The 19,381-nt window shown below is 47.1% G+C and overlaps 1 protein-coding gene across 1 annotated transcript in view; it reads right to left on the bottom strand.

Moving 5' to 3' along the window:
• Positions 1–1,573: 1,573 nt before the first annotated feature.
• The window catches only part of LOC135819396 (target of Myb1 membrane trafficking protein-like), a 30,616-nt gene continuing 12,808 nt past the window's right edge, over positions 1,574–19,381 (bottom strand). Inside the window, exons 11-18 of the mRNA XM_065332595.1 lie at positions 15,357–15,518; positions 14,005–14,124; positions 12,945–13,161; positions 12,064–12,357; positions 11,642–11,708; positions 4,303–4,339; positions 3,179–3,343; positions 1,574–2,646 (exon numbers count right to left, since the gene is read on the bottom strand). Coding sequence (XP_065188667.1) covers positions 3,186–3,343; positions 4,303–4,339; positions 11,642–11,708; positions 12,064–12,357; positions 12,945–13,161; positions 14,005–14,124; positions 15,357–15,518 — 1,055 coding nt within the window. The 3' untranslated portion in view covers positions 1,574–2,646; positions 3,179–3,185. The remainder of the gene's footprint in view (positions 2,647–3,178; positions 3,344–4,302; positions 4,340–11,641; positions 11,709–12,063; positions 12,358–12,944; positions 13,162–14,004; positions 14,125–15,356; positions 15,519–19,381) is intronic.

Raw genomic sequence — 19,381 nt, 5'->3', positions numbered from 1 at the left:
ATGTACTTCGTTGTCCAATTTTCCCTTATCTTCATACTTTTTAAGACCAAAACCTGATTGCTAATCTTTTTGAAACAGACTATAGTCCTTGTGCGTTTTGAAAACACACGACATGCAGATGTACAGATATGGCAGATATCATGGCAGATATCATCACGAATATGGGGTAATTACTAATGTAGAGATTGAGACACACATGCTGCTTTGATGCATGCAAAGACAGCAGTCAGCATACACCGCTACCAGCTACCAAGAGTAAGTAAGCCTACTGAACTAATTACTTTACTCTTGCCGGCACCTTGAAGCGATACTCCACGGCCATCAACTCACCCTCACCCCCAGCACAAGGCATATGCCCCAGCACAAGGCATATGCCCCCCCCCCCCCCACACACACATGACATACTCTCCCTGCAACACAACACACAATTAACAATGAAACAGTGACATAGCATAATACTTGTAGAAGTTGTACTTGGTCCGCCCAGTTAAAATTGGCGCTTATCTTCTCACTTGGTTTTTGGTGTTCTGCCTGTGCCACACGGCATGGAAGCACCGATTCACCATCCGAACATGACCATTGACCATTGCATCCGACGACATGGCAGCACAAACCATCACAGAAGTTGCGATCGGTTCGTTTGAGTCTTTTTGACGGAGCTGCCGCCGACGAACACTTCCGTCAGCGCAAGAAAACACTGCAACCTCCGCTCGAGTCCGTAAAATAGGTCAGGATGTTCGCATTTCAGAGCGATGGACAATACAGTTTCTGTCTACTTCCAGCTGTCTGATGGCAAGGATTGTTTACCCCGGGGAGGTATAGAAAACTTCAAGCTGAAAAAGCGCTTCGCGAGCTTGAATTTCAGTGCTTGCACAGTACAGCGCCTAGTGAAGGGCTATCACCAGCAAATCGCTGACGAAGAAACTGCAGCTCATGTCGATGTCTCCAGTAAGTGAGACCAATCCGGCGGACACACTTTGAAGCTCACAGAGGACAGGGCAAAGGAGCCACTAGTAATCAAAGGAAACACCAAGTCCTGAGAGAAACACTCGTGCAAAGGACTTTCAGGAAACTAGCCGAAAAGCCTGGTGCACGGCGTTGTAGGTGCAGTACGCACAGGTGCTACATCAAGCGGAAGCTATCACTGCGCTGCATGTACAAGCACCAGCGGCTCGCGTGGGTACGGGTGCTGATCAGCAAGTACGACATTGTCGACAAGCGCAAGAGGCGATTTGAAAAAAGGACACTGAAGTCTGATATGGCGTTGCCTTTTTGTCTCAAACAAAGTCGCATTATTGCGACGAACGGGGATAACACTTACAGTCAACATGCTGGCAGTCTCACTCAGCTTCTGATGGGAAGGTGACAGGCACGCACTGCCTTTGAGCGTGATTCGAGACGAGGAGAAGTGGAACAAGCTATGAAACGACCCGCGCAGCAGCTGTCCGGATCGTACGTTTTGAGCTCTTCCTCCAGCGACGATAGTGGCGAGGAGAATGTGTAACTTGCTTGAATTTTCGACTGAGTTGCTTACTGACATGTAAATAATCATGTATATAGTGCTTTGTGATCGTGGCTTGCTTCAAATATTCGTATTTCTTTCCTGAGACAAGTGTGAAGATAAGCGCCAATTCACTGGGCGGACCAAGTAGTACACAACATAGAACACATCAGAATCAGTGGCCAGCAGAATAGCAGGAAACAGAATAAGTGTGTCAAACAGCAATGGAAAAAACATCTGCAGCATTGTTTCAAAGATCTACTTTGAAACATGGGAATATTTCAAAGATCTACTTTGAAACACAACATGATTACCTAGACTACCAATTCCAACTAGTGAGACAACCCAGTAGATAAAGGACTGGATACTGTGCAACAAATTGAAGATAAAAAAAATTGACAGCAGCCAGCACTGCATCACTGGTGCGGCTACAGCCACCAATTGAGAAGCAGAAGTAGCCACTGGAAAACAACAACTCGGTAATACCTAAATCATCGCCTCACAAATTCTAGAAGCGCAAGGCATCTACTCTAAAATATAAAAAGACAAGTGAAGTTTGCGGCCGCAAAGTGCTATTTCTGGAATCTAGAAATTAAACAGGTGTGTAAAACTGCGACGTTGAGATATATTGTAATGCGTGCTAGATGAAACATGATGTTATCATGGTTTCTTGCTGTTTCGTGGAAATAAATTGAAGATGAAAATGAAGCACCGGCTTCAATGGCAACTGGCAGCCTGGGGCCACAAGTCGAGAGTCCAAAACATGAACAAACTATAATTTTTACTCAGCCTTCGAAGGCAGGCCCAGGCCTCTGAACTGGAGCCAGGCGACAAAGCATGGATGCCTGATTTCAAGGTGGAAAAAATATTTACAGCACGCTGGAGGAAAGGGGTGGAGGAGGAGAAGGATATACCAAAGAAGAAGCATGACTAGCCTTCGAAGACCAAATACAAGTTACAAGAGCTAGGTGCACAAGACATAAGAGTTGTCATCAACCAGCAATCAGCAAAACACATCTGCGGACCTCATGCTCCCTGTTTAAAGTCAGAGGGCTTATTTTGGCTAGTGCTCAAACAACAGCTGCTGTCCTGGGACTCGGCTACCTCATCAACTACTACTTGCTGACCTCGGGCTGAACACACATCTACACAATATGAAAGAAAAACATACAAGTAGAAAAATCAAACATTACCCCTGAAGAAACGTTCCGTAACGTATTGCGAGAGCGCCCCACCTTGATTTTACAGGCAGGGAAAGGAAGATTGTACGGCAGAGTGCAATGAAGTATATACGGTGCAAGTACCTTAGTGCACTAAGGTCACACTTAGCATGTTCTTGTGTGGAGATCCAAGGTAAGCTGAGTATAAGCCGGGGTTTGAACCATGCTTCTATTCAACTTACGCTTCTATTCAAAACCTGCTGCTACGTCAACATCATCAGTGTGCACCATGCAGTGCATACTGCCACGTATGTACTGTGCAAGTACTTGCACGTGTCTTTGCAGAGAGAGGCTTCTATCCAAATCGTGCTTCTGTGTCACGGCGCGCTTCTAAAAATAGGCTTCTATACAGGTCATGCTTCTATACAGGTCATGCTTCTATACAGGTCATGCTTCTATACAAGTCATGCTTTTATACGCGACACTACAGTAATGCTAGACCAAAATATGAACTCACAAGAATCCTAGAGAGCGAAGAGGCCTTCGTTTTCATCATCATCCGCTTTCTGCATCATGCGTCTGGCTCGTCTTGCCGGCTTCTTCTCATTGCTATCAGCTGGTGTTTTCACCACGTTGCTCTTCTTTGACTTACTTGTTCTTGCGGAGAGGAACATGTCAAATTCTAAAAGCACAGGGCAGAGAGAGAGAGAGAGAGAGAGAGAGAGAGAGAGAGAGAGAGAGAGAGAGAGAGAGAGAGAGAGAGAGAGAGAGAGAGAGAGAGAGAGAGAGAGAGAGAGAGAGAGAGAGAGAGAGAGAGAGAGAGAGAGAGAGAGAGAGAGAGAGAGAGAGAGAGAGAGAGAGAGAGAGAGAGAGAGAGAGAGAGAGAGAGAGAGAGAGAGAGAGAGAGAGAGAGAGAGAGAGAGAGAGAGAGAGAGAGAGAGAGAGAGAGAGAGAGAGAGAGAGAGAGAGAGAGAGAGAGAGAGAGAGAGAGAGAGAGAGAGAGAGAGAGAGAGAGATGCAGTCAAGCTTGATGAAGTCTGGCCAGATGAAACAGTTCAGTACCATGAACCAGTGCATAGCCGAGTGTTTGCAGTACAAGTAGTACGGTTGCACAGTGCACAGTGCTCTGCGCTAACATACTCATGAGGTATGATTCCACCAAGCATCACTACAGCATAGATACATCAGACCGCATGCCAAAGCAAAGGGAACACTGATATCAGTCTACGAGTTCTACCGGAGCATACTAGCATACTAGTAATACACAAGACCAAACACCTAACACAGTTGAAGCATGATAGGTACACCAACTGACGTCCAGGATCCACCATTCTTAAACTGCCTGTGTATGCACGTGCGTGTGTGGGCGTGTGTGTGTGTGTTTGTGTGGGTGTGCGTGCGTACGTGTGTGCGTGTGTGTGTGTGTGTGTGTGTGTGTGCGTGTGTGTGTGTGCACGTGCGTGCGTGCGTGCGTGCAAGTGTGACCGAATGTTGCCCAGTGCTTTTGCCAGAATTTGAACCCATTGGCTACAATGAATCTGTGTGACTAACCGTGGACTACTGCCACAAAGCAGTAGTGTTCAGAACAAGACACTCCATACATACACATGTACATGTAGGCGTTGTTTAAAGAAAACTCACCCTCTGTTGTCATTGGCTCAACCTCATCCACCGCTTTCTGCACATCCACAGCATACAGATGCACAATAGACTTCATCATTTTTATATTTTCAACTCTCTTTTTAATATAGAGCCTGTCCACACTATGTAAAAACATGTAAACACACCGTAAACATGCTTGTTGCCAAGGCGAGTGACGAAAAAGGGCGCAAAGAGCGGAACGTGGGATTCACGCGGAACGCGAGTCGCGGACCCTGTACAAAGCACGTTTCTCATCCACTTGCCATTTTGCAGTGTAGTGCAGTGTGTGAGAGTCTTCTCCGGATTGCAAACTTTCTTGCTGTTTCCTGCTGCTGGTGGTAGTTTTCGCTTTTGATTTGTCAAAATGCCGAGTGTACTTTTTAGTGAGTCCAAATTGATAGAATTATGGGTAGACATGCAACGCAATCCTGGGGCCTCATGAAGAAAAGGAAGGTGAAGGAGAGAGAAATTAGTGAGAAACTCAACAAATATTTGAAGGAATTGCATGGAGACGACGTGGAACCCTTGACACTCCTTGTTGTCAAGAACAAGATAGATAACTTGAAGGCGAAAGTCAGAGAGTTCTACAGAAAGCACACGGCGGCCACCAGCACTGGGTCGTCAGGCGATGCTGCGGCGGGCCTCAACCTCGAGGCTCGACTCTGCCGCGAGAGCGTGGTCAAATTTCCGCACCTGGAACCGGGTTCTGGTTGATGTTCCTGGGTATGGACCCGTCAAATCACCGAGCTCGGCGGCAGTACTGCCACCAGTACTGCCACCACAGGACCACCAGTTGAATCCACACCAGGCACCGTCTGCAACAGCAGCAAGAACCCCAGAATTGTGTTCCACATCATCACCATCACTGGCAAAGTCCACACCGAACGCAGGAGCAGTTGCTGATGTGGAAGATGAAGTTGTCAACCCTCTGGTTGGCACAACTACACTTGTGCGAAGACCAGCACCTGCGTCCTCGCCATCATCAAGGTTTGCTACTGGCATTACCCGTCCGTCACTCACTGCAGGTTGTGACAGTGACGACGATTTATTCGACGATCAACTGTATGGTCCACACCTGGACTCATGTCAACCTGGAAGTCATCCCAAAAAGCGTACGCCTGTGGCGGAGGAGGAATTCGAGGTGAGTGGTGGGCTCGATTCCGATGTGGAGGTGTGTGAGAACGAGCCAGAGACTGTTGCACCACCTAAAAAAAGGAAACCCCAAAAAGATGAGTGGACAACACCAACCCACACAACCGTCACAGGTCCAGGCTGCTCATGTGCTTGCAGACGAAATCACTAGCACACAGCGCGAGTTGCAGACGAATAACCAGCAGTTTGTGTCTGCCATCATCAATGAGCAGCAAGCACACACACAAATGCTTGCACAAACACCGGCTCAATCCCAGATGGAATTCACTGCAAAACTCTGTGATAGATTCTTCTTTAAGTTCTCGTGATGTTCCGACTTTCCATATCCGATTTCTTTCCATTGACTTTGTCTAATACTGCAGTACTATGCAGTCCGTGCGCCAAGGGGTACTCAAGGGCTGATTTTATTTCCAACCGCGGGAAACGAAGTCACCAAGACGCCTTCATTTGAGGCTTTTGGAATTGGAGAATTTATTGAATTTAGGTATGGCTCTCGTCCCTTCTAGAGAACTAACCAAGACCCTGTGGGGGCAGAAGGAGACTTCTTTGGCTCCGTGAATACACTAGCTATGCGGTGGTCTAGTTAGTTTGAGTGTGTGGTTCGTATTCAAAGTGTTCCAAGCCGCAGTTCACTCGAAGGTCATCGTGGATACGTCTGCACTTGAAAATCAAGGCTGGAAAGGACTGCCTGGTGTGTCCGAACGGTATGTTTTGCACTGAAGGCATTTTTTCAATTTTTTGTATGAATTGTTGAAAGTGTCTACTTGTTCGAAATGCAAAAGAGATGGTCGTAGATCCTTGGCCCACAACACCCCACTAAATAAACTATGACCTGTCGTGAAATTATGTGAAATTGATCAACACAATCATCCACAAATTATCCTATGCCAAAGTACTGCAAATGCAAATAATGGCATCCCTTTACCTAGGTCATGTTTGTAGGGCCTTATGCCACATCTTTGCATGATTTCCTCATGCATATCGTGTGCCTAGCTTCGAAAACACATTGCGCTAAGGGCCGAATATTTACCTGTGAATCGGAACAACAGCACTAACTATTGCTTTCATGAGTGGTAATGGTCAGCTGAAAGGAAACTTCTATCCATCAACTCATAAGGCCAAAACAAATAATGACCTTGTTTCCGGTCGCCCGACCGGGCCACTTTTTCCCAAATTCTGAAACTTTTTTTGGTCCCAAATGTATACAAACGGTGGCAATGCCATGTGTGCAAGTGCACTCAACGAGTCATAACTCAGTCAAATCTCAACCGAATTCCACAATCGAAACACCTACAATGTAGCAGAGATTCTCAGCTGTCGGCTCGAAAACCTCCGGGGTCGATACGAGCTAGAATAACGGAGCTGGAAGGACTCGAACTGTTTGCTTGATTTCTCAGGATGTACGAAAACAGGAATACACCGCATGCTGTACAAGAACAGTGAGTCAGTCAACTTTGACATTGATCCTTGCCATGACATATGTACAATAATTATACAGTGGTCCCTCTATAATCCGGCACCATTTGTGCCACGAAAATCTGCTGGATTAGGGAGGGTGCTGGATTAACAAATCTGATTTACTGCTGCAATGTGCATGAAGAGGACATTTTGGCTACTGAAAATTGTGCTGGTTTATCGAGGGTGCTGGATTATAAAGTGCCGGATTAGAGAGGGACGACTGTACATGTGTAGGTGCTCTTGTCCATCAATACCACAACGATTGAGGAACCAAAAAAAGTATCAAAAAAAAGTTTCATTCCGGCCGACCGAGTCTCCTTTTTGAGGGGTTGCCGACCGGAAACAAGTCTATTTTTTGTTTTGGCCTAAGTAAAGTAATGACTAATCTCCTTGCTGCGCATGTGGTTCATTCGTATTTACATGTACCGTAAAGTACCGCCAGAGCCCACCATCTCGTCTTTTCGGGGTCGTATTGTGGAGGTGGTCTCCTGTCTGAAGGTTATACGACACGAACTTTGTACACATATTGCACGTTCTGCAGACAATCCGTACCTTCGAGCGGACACGAGCTCCACACAAAAACCTGCTTAGTGTGACCTTAGTACAATAAGTTGCTCACAGCGTACGAACTTCGTTGCACTCTGCCATACGATTTTCCTTTCCCTGGCTGTAAAATCTGTCACGGCAAAATCAAGGTGGGGCGCTCTCGCGGTACTTTACGGTATGTGCGCCTCTCTGTGTTCGGCGAATGATTTTGAATATTTGCGCACGACTTGAGGATAGTGCACATTGTGTGGATGTACCTGCGTATGTAATCCTTTCATGATTTAAAAATTAGGAGCCGTGCTTCTCATCACCGTGGACAAGTAAATGTCGGCCAATTACGTAGCGTTTGGAGACTTGCACAAGTACAGTTGCGTGTCAATTATGCGGCACCCGCGGAATAAAATGAATATTCTGGACGACTGAAGCTACAAAGCCATCTTGTGTTAACAGATCAAAAGACAGTACTTCGAAGTACCTGTATTTATCACTAGTATTACCCTGAGACAGTCGTGCTCATCTCTAGAGACTGGCTTCTCTCTCTCTACGTAATGGCAACTTTCATGATGCTGACTGTCTACATTTACTTGAAGTAGGACTATAAATACTAAATATAAGGTCTATAAGCTGTCAGTGCGGTGCTGTTGGATACCCGACATGCCATGTGACCTGGTGACTGACCGCCAGATAAACGATATGCGATTGTACCGGTCACAGTGTAGCTGGATTTTCACGAAAAAATGAAACTTATACGATTGTGAGAAAAGTTCAGAAACCACACTTACACATACACACACGCGCACACACACACACACACACACACACACACACATGCGCGCACACGCACACACACACCTGTCCTGTTCTGTTGAGCCACTACCACAACTTGGCACAAGGATCGCATCGGCCCCAAAGGGGCAGTAGAGCGAAAGTGAGAGGTGTTGGCTTCGAGTTCACCTATCTCTACGGTGAACGCAACCTCGATCGAAAGTCATGCCAAACGGATTTATCTACTACACGCGCGCGTGCGCGTATACAAAACGGAGGAAGGATTACTTACTCTCCCTGTATGATGTATCTGTTGTATTCGTGAACAATGTCATTGATGTTTTTTCCATGCATGTTTTTGTATTCCAACATCAAGCACATTCTTGCTTCTCATCAGCATGTACAAGTTTATGTTGGGCAGTTATGTAGCGTTTGTTTTACCGGCTGCGTTTGTTGGTGCTTGCAGGTCATTGGCATGCTGTCTGTTTCACAGAAGCTCGTGTAACAGGTTCACCGTACAGCTATGAATGCAATGTAGCGTGTCGAATCCACTTCGGTATGATGTGATGCCTAATTTCCTGGTTGTACCAAAATTGCGAGTATGCAAGTGATCGTCAAGCCTGTCCCCTGTACAGTAGCCGTCTTGCCTTGTTACGCCTGGTTCTGACTCTGCGTTCTCGTATACTCCATGCAATGTTACAAGGAATACTGCTCCCTTCTCAAGCAATTCATTGGCAACAAAACGCTCGGCTATGCCCTGTAACTTTGCTGTGCGGTTTGTGCTTTGTCAATGTTGTGTACCAGTTCATGATCTGTGCTTGCTGGTCTGTTTGTTTTCTCTCGCACAATTGAGGCGCTGTGGCACAGTGTACAGTGTCGATCATCCTGCCCAGGCTCTGATCTCACGTACTACAGTACGGTTTCTCTTGTTGCTCACTGTAATGAGCATGATACAAGCTCCTGGGTACTCCATCATCACCTGGTGCTGTTGATGCCATTGTTGGACCCTGCTGATATCCTTCTCGCAATGCCCGAACGTTGTTCCAACAAATGCACAACTCGCTCTTAGTTGTCACATTCGGTTTGGTCTCGTTCCAGTCTTTCGAATTGAGTGAGTGCGTAAACTTGTATGAAGTGGTGAAGCAAAAGCCGTGCGCCGGCGAACATTCAATGCCCGGGTGCAATGACGCACCAAGGCCCCAGGACTTGCGTCCAATTCCTGAGTGATTTTTGTGTGCCTAGCCTCTAGGTATCATACCATAATGTTTTATTTGTTTGGTTCAACCGTTTTGGATGCCCACTGCAATACCATTCACTGTATTATGTGTGTATGTTATCCAAGAAATCTCCCATATTTTTGGGTGGACAAACCTCGCCATAAGTCAGTAACCTGGCATTTTGCACCAACAGAACTCCTAGGATATCAGCGCCGTCTCAGTACCTGGGGACAGTTGTAAAGAAAAAATAATACCCTTGGCCCACAATGCCCCACTAAATAATCCGAAGGGTGTCGCGAAGACGACAATTTCCTTACCTTTCTTTCGTGGACGAAAAAAGACACTTCGCTTGGTCCGTTGCGCATGAAACGAAACATGAGGGTAGTGTTTATCAATTAGAATGGGTATCATGCACGAAGGAATGGCGAAAAGGTACTATGCTCGAGCGCTGGCCGTCGTCTTGTTTGTCAATTTTGAGTCCCATTGAGAATTTTCTTCTCCAGGCCTCTCAAATTTCCCGCGGTTGCAAATAAAAGTGCAACTTCTAGACGACTTTTTTGAATTTGGCGCACGGACTGCTATGGAGCATCAGCAAATCGAATTTTCGAGTGAAATTCGAGAATTGTCACGAAAAGCACTCAAAATCAGTCGAAACTAGGGCTTTGTTCGACTGAAAAATGCCCGTGAACAGAAAATACTTTTCGAATGCTCCGCGCGTGCTCTAGTACACGGCGCACTACGAGTACGCATACTTGCGCATGTAGCTACTCGTTCTTACTCAAGTACTAGTAGTTGCAAGTACACAAGGCAAAGTCGAACCGGACTTCTTGACACTTTCCTCTCTCTCTCGATCTGTGAAGAGTTTTGTCAAGTGTGCTTTTTGTTTCATTTCAAGTATCCTGGAATCATGGCTTTGTCACCAACTACCAGCCCCGGTATGCCTCCGGCTCCCAGTAGCCCTGCTGGCGTTGCCTCGGCATCTGCGTCTATGGTGAGTTCCCCGCAGGGAGAGGGCAACTCAAAGTGTGCCAAATATTTGAGGTTCGACCTCACCATGGATCTCATTCTGCTGAGGCAGTGTAGGGCCCACCCTCAGCTATTTGTCCGCGGGTCTCCTGATATGCAAGGGATAGCAGAGGAGCTCGGTCGAGATCTGCCTTTTCAAGGGGTCTCCAAGAGGGATCCTATCGTCAATAGCCTGAATCGGATGAAGCATCCGCCACTTCGCGTCATCCTCAACGGCAATGAGAAACAGCAGCAACTCCGTTCGGTCCAGGTGACCTTCAACAAACTCAAGCAGGAGAAGCGAATCCAACAAATCGACTTGCTCTGCAACAAACGCAGCCATCCCACATCTCAAAATCTCCAGTCCTCAACTGCTCAAGCTAAAAAAACTCGATACGAAAATACTGGACTGCGCTGCATGCTGAACCTCTTTTTCATTCGAATTTTCATGCTGATTTTCTTTTGCCATTCGAATACTCAAATCAAAAATTCGATTTGCTGATGCTCCGTACTATGTAGTTCTTGTGTGTTTTGTCTTGCACACTTCAGCCACCCGTCGATAGGTTTGTGCACCTCTTTCCTCTTTTTGCATTTGAACTACTTGTACATTATTAACAGGATCCATTGCTTTGTCTTCACTTCAGCCGGTTGATATGTGGTGAGACCACTGGCATTTAGATTGGTAGCTGTATTTTCCACTTCCAATTAGTACTTTTTGCTGCTTTTACTGGGTATTATAAGGTGTTAATGTTGATTGCAGTTTACAGCCTTCTGATAAATGCTGCTTTCTGCATTTTGTTTTTCTTTCCTTTTTTCATCCATACAAAATGGACTTTAGTATGTCCCTCTTGAAGAAAAAATACAAATACCTTCCGCGCTTATCAAGTTTCCTGTGCAGATTCAAGGTTACACAACATAAATTACGCATGATCATAAGCCTACACCCCCTCCCCCGGCGTCGGACACGGTACAGTCACTACGGTATTGACCATACCACTTTTTGCCCCAAGTACCCCTAGAACCAATATGATACACTGATTTGGGCTCTAAATTGCCAAAAATTTCGTCTCAGCCCCCCCCCCCCCTCCCCCACAAGTAAAGTGTACTTGAGATGTCTGACCGCGTACCACCCTAAAATACTATCTGACGCCCCCCCCCCCCCCCTTCAAAGGAGAGAAGATGGCTGCATGACTTACATCGTCGATAATTTCCATGTCGGCAGTCAAGTCATTGCTGGCAAGCCACTGGGATACAGACTCGGAACTGATGCCAGCCGCAAGTCAGACAAAAAAAGAAAAGAAAAAGAAAAACAGAAGCAGATTTTACGAAATGTACATGTAAGCAAGTCAAGGATCTCTACCCCAGGTTCCTTGGCAACACAGAGCCTAAAATAAATAATAAGAAGCTACGTAGCAGTGGCGTAAAGGTGTAGTGCTTGGCGGTGTGCTGTACACGTGCGTGTGTGCGTGCGTGTGTGTGTGTGGGGGGGGGGGGGGAGGGGCGCGTAATGGTGTAGTTCTTGGCGGTGTGCTGTACGTGTGCGTGCGTGCATGTGTGTGGGGGGGGGGGGGCTATTTTAACAGTACTAAGCAAGAATATTCCGTACGGATTTACTTACTCAGAAGACTGCATTGCAGCTGCTGCGGCTGCTGGTGCTTGCGGCGCATCTGCCGATGATACCTCTTCTGTTTCACTTGCTGTGACTGCTGCGACTGCTGCGACTGGTGGTGATATTGTTGCTGCTCCTTGCTGTGCCGCTGGTGTTGCTTGTGGCTGGGCTGTTGCTGATGCCAAAGCAGTGGATGAGAGATCTCGAGAAGCATCGAAACCATACGCTGACTGGGTGGACGTATTGTACGTGCCAAAGCGATTTGCCAGCGATGAAGAGGATTCAGCTGGCATTTCATACATGCTGGGGAGTTAAACACAAACACAAGCAGAAACAGCAAGAGACAGCATAATTGCTTTGACCCCACGCGATTCGAGTAAGGATTACAACAGTGGATTGCAGAGTGCTGGAAGCAACATCAATATGAAATAGTGGTAGCGACTTTGGCGATAATTTAAATTTATAGGAATGTTGGTTGCTCCCCACGCTGAAGCTCATGCTTTTCCGCCGACTTGACTTGACACTTGCTACATCAAGCGAACATAATACTACTCCGAAGTCCATGTAGCACAGGCCGAAATTTTAATGCGGCCGAAATGTGTCTTAGCCCTGGGAGGCCAAAATTAACATGTCGCATATTTGTAGACTTGCAGTATAACTTTTCAGTGCTGGTGCTGGTTCATTCATAAAATCAAGGAATGTTCAGCAGAGGTATGGGCGAAGGTGTGTTTCAATGGAAGGTCACTGAGACTACCATACTTCCGTCTGGGTCCCAACAGGCTGAACAATTTAACCAAAGAATAGAGTACCTGAATGCAGCTTGATGAAGGTACAGAATTTCACATCAGAATACAATTCGGAAATCATGCAGGCTATAAGCTAGGCCTTACTTGCTCGGTGTGGCAAAGGCTTCCTGTCGCCTGGCAGCAAACATATCAAACTCGTCTTCACCAGCAGCACCACCACCAGCAGCAGCAGCAGCAGCAGCAGCAGTAGTGGTACTGGTCCGTGCAGTACTACTAGCGGTAGTTGATGTTACTGCCCCGCTGGCGCTAACAGTGCTACTACCAGCACCGGCCATCGCCATATAGCCAGGTGGCTCAATACCTAGAGAAAGGCCCACGTCAAATACATACATGCATGTACGCAAAGAGACAAACACACAGACACACACACACACACACACACACACACACACCCGATAACATGAGCAGTGGATCGTGGGAATTGCACACATCACCTGCCAGCAGGGTAGAACCTGCAGGGCAACTCTAAGAACGTGTAAGATTGCCCGGTCATTTCAAACACTGAAGCAAGCACATTGCAAGCGTGAACATAGTAACAAAATACGCCATGCATGTACCGGTATATCTATGACAGGCACGGCAGACGGTCAGGCAATCACATAGTCAGTCAGGTAGTCAGGCAGTCACACATTCAGGCAGTCACACATTCAGGCAGTCACACATTCAGGCAGTCACACATTCAGGCAGTCACACAATCAAGCAGGCTTTCATACAGTCAGGAGGCAAGTGGTCAGGCGGGCGGGCTGGCAGGGTAGCATGCATGCCGGCAGGCAGGCAGGCAGGCAGGCAGGCAGGCAGGCAGGCAGGCAGGCAGGCAGGCAGGCAGTAGCGAGGAAGCACGTTGCAACTCACATTCACAAGGGCTGCCTCCACTAATTCATATCCCTCCATGGTCACAGTACTCTTGGCAAATACCAGTAGTAGATTGAGCAGGAGTGGTCAGACCTCACTTATCTGGTCTTGCTACATCCAGGCTCTCGCACAAAAGCATTGAGCAAATTTACACTAACAGCCTCAGCACCCTCAGCACACAAAGCTTTATATCCTCCTCCTCCCCCCCCCCCCCCCCCCCCCCTCTCATTGGCTCTTCATACGACAGATAGCAGTAGCAGTAAATGACTAGCAATGTCTTTCGCATACATACCCATCTGTCCCAAACGAGCAGTGATGTCATCATCTTGTCCACCAATCAGGCCAGCACTAGTGCCAGTAGCGGCTGCTGGTGACAGCGAAGCATCCGGGCTATCTAGGTTAATCAAATGTCCTGTAAAAACCCGTACCCGTGTACAGTGTACACACACATGCACACACATATCCACACACATGCACACACATATCCACACACATGCATGCACGCACACACATGCACGCACGCACACACACACACACACACACACACACACACACACACACACACACACACACACACACACACACACACACACACACACACACACACACACACACACGCGCATATATTCACGTACACAACATGCATGCATGCACATACACACAAACACACACACACACACACCACACACACACACACACACACACACACACACACACACACACACACACACACACACACACACACACACACACACACACACACACACACACACACACACACACACACACACACACACACACACACACACACACACATGCACATGCACATGCATGCACGTATGCCAGCAAAAAAAACAAAGCAGGAGAGTGAGAAGAAATCCAACGGAAGCAATCGTACTTGCGTTGCCTCAAGCCGGCAGTTGTCTACACTGCAATACATTCTACTTATTGTAGAACAGACATGTCCTATCCGCCGTTCACTGGTTCCGGGTAGTGCTGGGTGCATTGGTAGTTGGATACTCCGAAGCATCTGCAGACTCAAGTACGACAATGCAGACTTGCTTACACGCCACACTTGCAGTCCTAGGAGTTGCATGACATTCTTCAGCCATAAGCCCCATCATACCCTCTCGCCTGGCACATTCGTATTCTCTAACACAAAAGTACATGCAGCTGCTGAGAAAGACTACCCAATCACAAAACTACTTCCAAGTACATTCGTATAAGCTACTAGTATACCGTACTTCCCCGGATATAAGTCACACCTTTTTACACTGAACCTCAAGGGCAAAGAAGGGGACGCGATTTACAACCGAGAGTGACTTCCTACTTACATGCATGTATCGAAACAATGTGGTTCAAACCTCAAAGTGGGGGTGCGACTTATAATCGAGTGCGCCTCACAATCGGGGAAATACGGTACACATAAAAAATATATATGCAGTGCGTGTGGGTCCTGTGGCACACTTGGTTCAGCAGTCCAAGCAGTATGCTCGTCGATTGCCAGTATTCTGTCCGTTTAAAATCTCTGCATGAATGGGTAATCACTACCAATCAGCACGAGACACACAAGTTTAAATTAACTTCAGGCTATAACGAGTGTCTGAGTAAAAGACAAATCACGAAATTGAAGAAAAATCATACCGGCTTGAGCGGGTTGCTGGCTTGAGGCAGTAGTAGTGGCTGCTGCTGATGTTGTTGTTGCTGTAGGACTCGCCTGTGATACGATCATGGAACGTGCTGATTGGTAACTCTCGTACTCAGTAAAAGAAGAATTCAAGACATCATTGGCCGTCAGCAGATCACCTACACCCAACACACGTCAGCAAGAAAACATTATGCATAGTGAATCTTACTAAACACTAATGCATCACATATGTGTCGTGACATTCACATGTACGAGTTTAGTGTGTAGTACTCGGTACGTACTGAGCTCTGTGTCTTTCTCTTGTCTCCATATGAGCCAGCGCAAGCGAAAAACCGGATAACGGAGCTACGTCATGAACTGAGAAAACGGCTTGAGAAGTTTGCATACGGGAAATCCCCATTCAGCGAAGCGTGTCGCGTGTTCAATGCTTTGCTACGTCACAAGTATGTGACGTAGTGTTCTATGGCGCGGACCATCGCGCAGCTGAGTTCCTCAGCTTTCTTGTGCTTTTTATTTGAAGGAAATCCGTCAAGGGACGGCTGAGTTTCGGTCGCTTGACTGAAGTCGATTTTACTCTGGAGGATCGTGCTTGCACTCTTCGCTCTGAAATTTGAAAATAGTTTGGCCTTTGAAGTTAGTCGATGATTCTTTGACAGCATGAGCAGACGAGCTACGTTCACCGTGGACGATGCCCTCGCTGCTCTGCTCCTTGAAGACGAGGAAGAATTTGTACGCTCAGTTGCTCTTGACGGGCCACCTGTCCAAAATGTTTTGGAGGAATCTGACGACGATGATGACAGTAGTGACAGCCATTTCCTCGACAAGGAGCTCGACATCGATATTGCTGCCCATCGGTATGATGAACTGAGCAGCACCGACGACGGTGATGGAGAAGAAGAGACAAGCGATACTGACGATGTATTTGAGGACCTAGATGCTGGTATGGACGTTCCCCAACATGCTGCAACTGCAGCCACAGTTTTGCCAAGATGTGGATGTTCAAAAAATTGTTTGTCACTATTTTCTATTGAAGATGTTGATCAGAATCGGCTGAACATGGCAGAGCTGGAGCGACCTGATTTTGATTTACTGCTGAGTGGTGTGCTGGAGGCTATGCATTGTGGAGACAAGCTCACTGTCCACCAGAAAAAGCGTAAACGCTCAGCTTTCAAGTACGCTTTCCAGAGCAAGCGAGTGTGTGCCGGTGCGTTCCGCTACATCTTTAACATCAAGAAAGATAAACTGTGGAGTTTGTGTAAGCACGTGGAAAGCAACGGTGCAACGGCGCGGCGACACGGCAATGCTGGTCGACGACCATCAAACGCTTTCACGTTTGAGGAAGTCAAATACGCGGTTACTTTCATAAAGTCTCACGGCGAACACTATGGCATCCCACACCCTGCACCACTACATGGTCGAGATGGCGTTCCTCCCGTGTTTTTGCCTGCAAGCCAGACATACAAGGCTGTGCACAAACTGTATGTTACTGCAGGGAACTCGGCTGGCATTCGTGTCATGGGAGAATCTTCCTTCCGCAGCATCTGGCACCAATGTACGCCGCATTTGAAATTTATGTCTCCACGGACTGACGTGTGTGATCTGTGCGAGAAACTACGCCGTCGGGTCATGTCAGCTTTGACTGAGCAGGATAAGGTGGCCGCCTGTTCAGCACTGCAAGATCACATTGCAGCAGCACAACATGAGAGAGACTACTATCGTGGCGCTACTATCTCTGCTGCCGAACAGCTACAAGCCAGTGTCCAGTGTGCGCCACCATGTGCTCCATGCTCGCAAGCCACGTTCAAAACGCATTATACATTTGATTTTGCGCAAAACGTCAGCATACCTCAGGAGTGGCGACAAGTAGGTCCTCTCTACTTTAAAGTTCCAAGGAAAGTGCAGGTGTTTGGGGTGAACAACGAAGCTGTTCCGCACCAAGTGAACTACTTGATTGACGAGACGGACACCATCGGCACAAATGGCTCCAAGAGCCATGGCCCCAACAGCGTTGTAAGTCTCCTCCACCATTTCTTCGCACTCCATGGTTATGGCGAAGAACAGTGTATCCTCTCTGCAGATAATTGCTGTGGCCAGAACAAGAATAAAACTGTTGTTTCCTACCTTGCATGGCGCTGTATGTCTGGCTTGCATAAGTGTATTGAGCTGCATTTCATGATCACAGGCCACACCAGATGTTTGGTCGATGGCTGCTTCGGTTTGCTGAAACGCAGCTATAGGCGCAATAATATCTATAGCATGGCCCAGTTAGCTGATGTAGTGAATGGTAGTGCTGCATGCAATCAGGCGCAGCTTATTCCTGGCTCCAATCTGGAGTGGCGTGAGTGGGATAAGTTCTTTATGCAGTTCTTTAAGCCCTTGGTCGGCATTTCCAAGCTTCACTACATGCGCTTTTCCAGTGCTGAGCCTGGTGTAGTGTATTGCAAAGAGAATGTTCATGCTGCTGAGCAGAGGCTTGCCTTGCTGAAAGTGCCTGCAGAAGATTTGCTTCGTGCTGGTCTGCCGAAAGTCCTCAGTCCTGCAGGACTGACTGCAGAGAGGCAGCAGTACCTCTTTTCTCACATTCGCGAGCATGTTCCATCAGAGTTCCAAGATGAAGTTTGCCCGCCACCTACTGCATCTGCAGAGTGAGACAACATCCTCGCCGACCAGCCTGACATAGCACTTTGATCATTTCACATTCGTTTCTATATTCGTGTATATACTTGTGCCATTGCTCAGTTACACACTTGCGTAACATTGCTCTTGATTACGCCTATTTGCGTAGATGCCCTCATGTACTCTAAAGAGTCTCTTGATGCTATGATGTATAGAAGACTCAATATCATGTTACCTATATGTACAGTATCTTTCACTTGATTTAATAATACTCTCCATCTGCTTCATTGGGAAAGCTTTGTTTGGGCCATCAATTATTCGTTCAACACCGCTGGATTGTTTGCGTGCGCTTGAACATCATTTTCCGTATGTTTCGCAAGGACATAGGTGCAGACAAATGACTGTATCTATGGTGTTTCTTGAGATTTTTGAGTCTGGTTTTTTTTATTGGTTTCTGCATGAAATTCTGAAAGCTCTCGTATTGAAATCTCAAAATCGCCCTCCAAGTCCATTATCTGAGTTTTCGCTTGTGCTGGCTCATATACTTTTAGCGGTCAGCTACAAAAGAAAGCAGCGCTCTACGATGAATACTACAAAAATACCATGGATCTTAGCGAATTGTCTCAACTTTCCGGTTGCACTTGTCTTCCCAGGGCTATAGTGCCACTGCAGTAGCGCTCCAGCTGGTGAAAATTCCACTGGTGTGTTCCTCTTGCCAATTTCCAGAATGCTTGAGATTGTCAAAATCGATGAAGGGAAACCAAAGTTGTGGTTCGAACAGCTTCCATTTGTAGTGCGTTCGGCGATTTTCCAGAACGAATTCGGCAGCTATTGGGTATTGAATCCGATTGGGGTATGGCAAGATGTTGAAAAAACCCCGTAATGTGTTCGCCTTGGATAGATACGGTGAGCGATGGGGGGAGGGGGGGGGGGAGGGTGGTGGGGACTGCTCTCCCACAACTCTCCTTGAGAGGATAGCGAGAGTGATTGTTCACTCTCCTGCACTTTCTTACACGAAGGTCTGCTGTGTCTTTCTCTTGTCTCCGTATACTGCATGCTTCACGTTACGCGCTTATCAGTTTGACCCTGAGTTCATGCCTGCTATCTCGTGTCTCCTCTATTTCTGTTTGCTTTCCCGTGGTACACGGTGACGGTGTAGCGCTGCACGTGTTCCGTCAGCTTGAACTGTAGCATAAATCGTACTTTAGTCCTGCTCACACTTCCTTTATGTCACGTACCCGCGCGTGCGCGGTTCTCCTGCGCTAGGAACGTAGACTATAACAGAATTGTCTCTTGACTCTCTGGCATTATATCCGTCCGATGTCAACAAAACGTCACAATATGGACGCGGGCAGTGTACATGCAACCCCCCCCCCCCCCCCCCTCCATACACACATGTGTGCAC

The sequence above is a fragment of the Sycon ciliatum genome, chromosome 6 (assembly GCF_964019385.1).
Source record: "Sycon ciliatum chromosome 6, ocSycCili1.1, whole genome shotgun sequence".
Classification (NCBI taxonomy): Eukaryota; Metazoa; Porifera; class Calcarea; order Leucosolenida; family Sycettidae; genus Sycon; species Sycon ciliatum.
The sequence above is the reverse complement of the archived record's forward strand: the minus strand, read 5'-3'. Positions and strand labels throughout refer to the sequence as shown.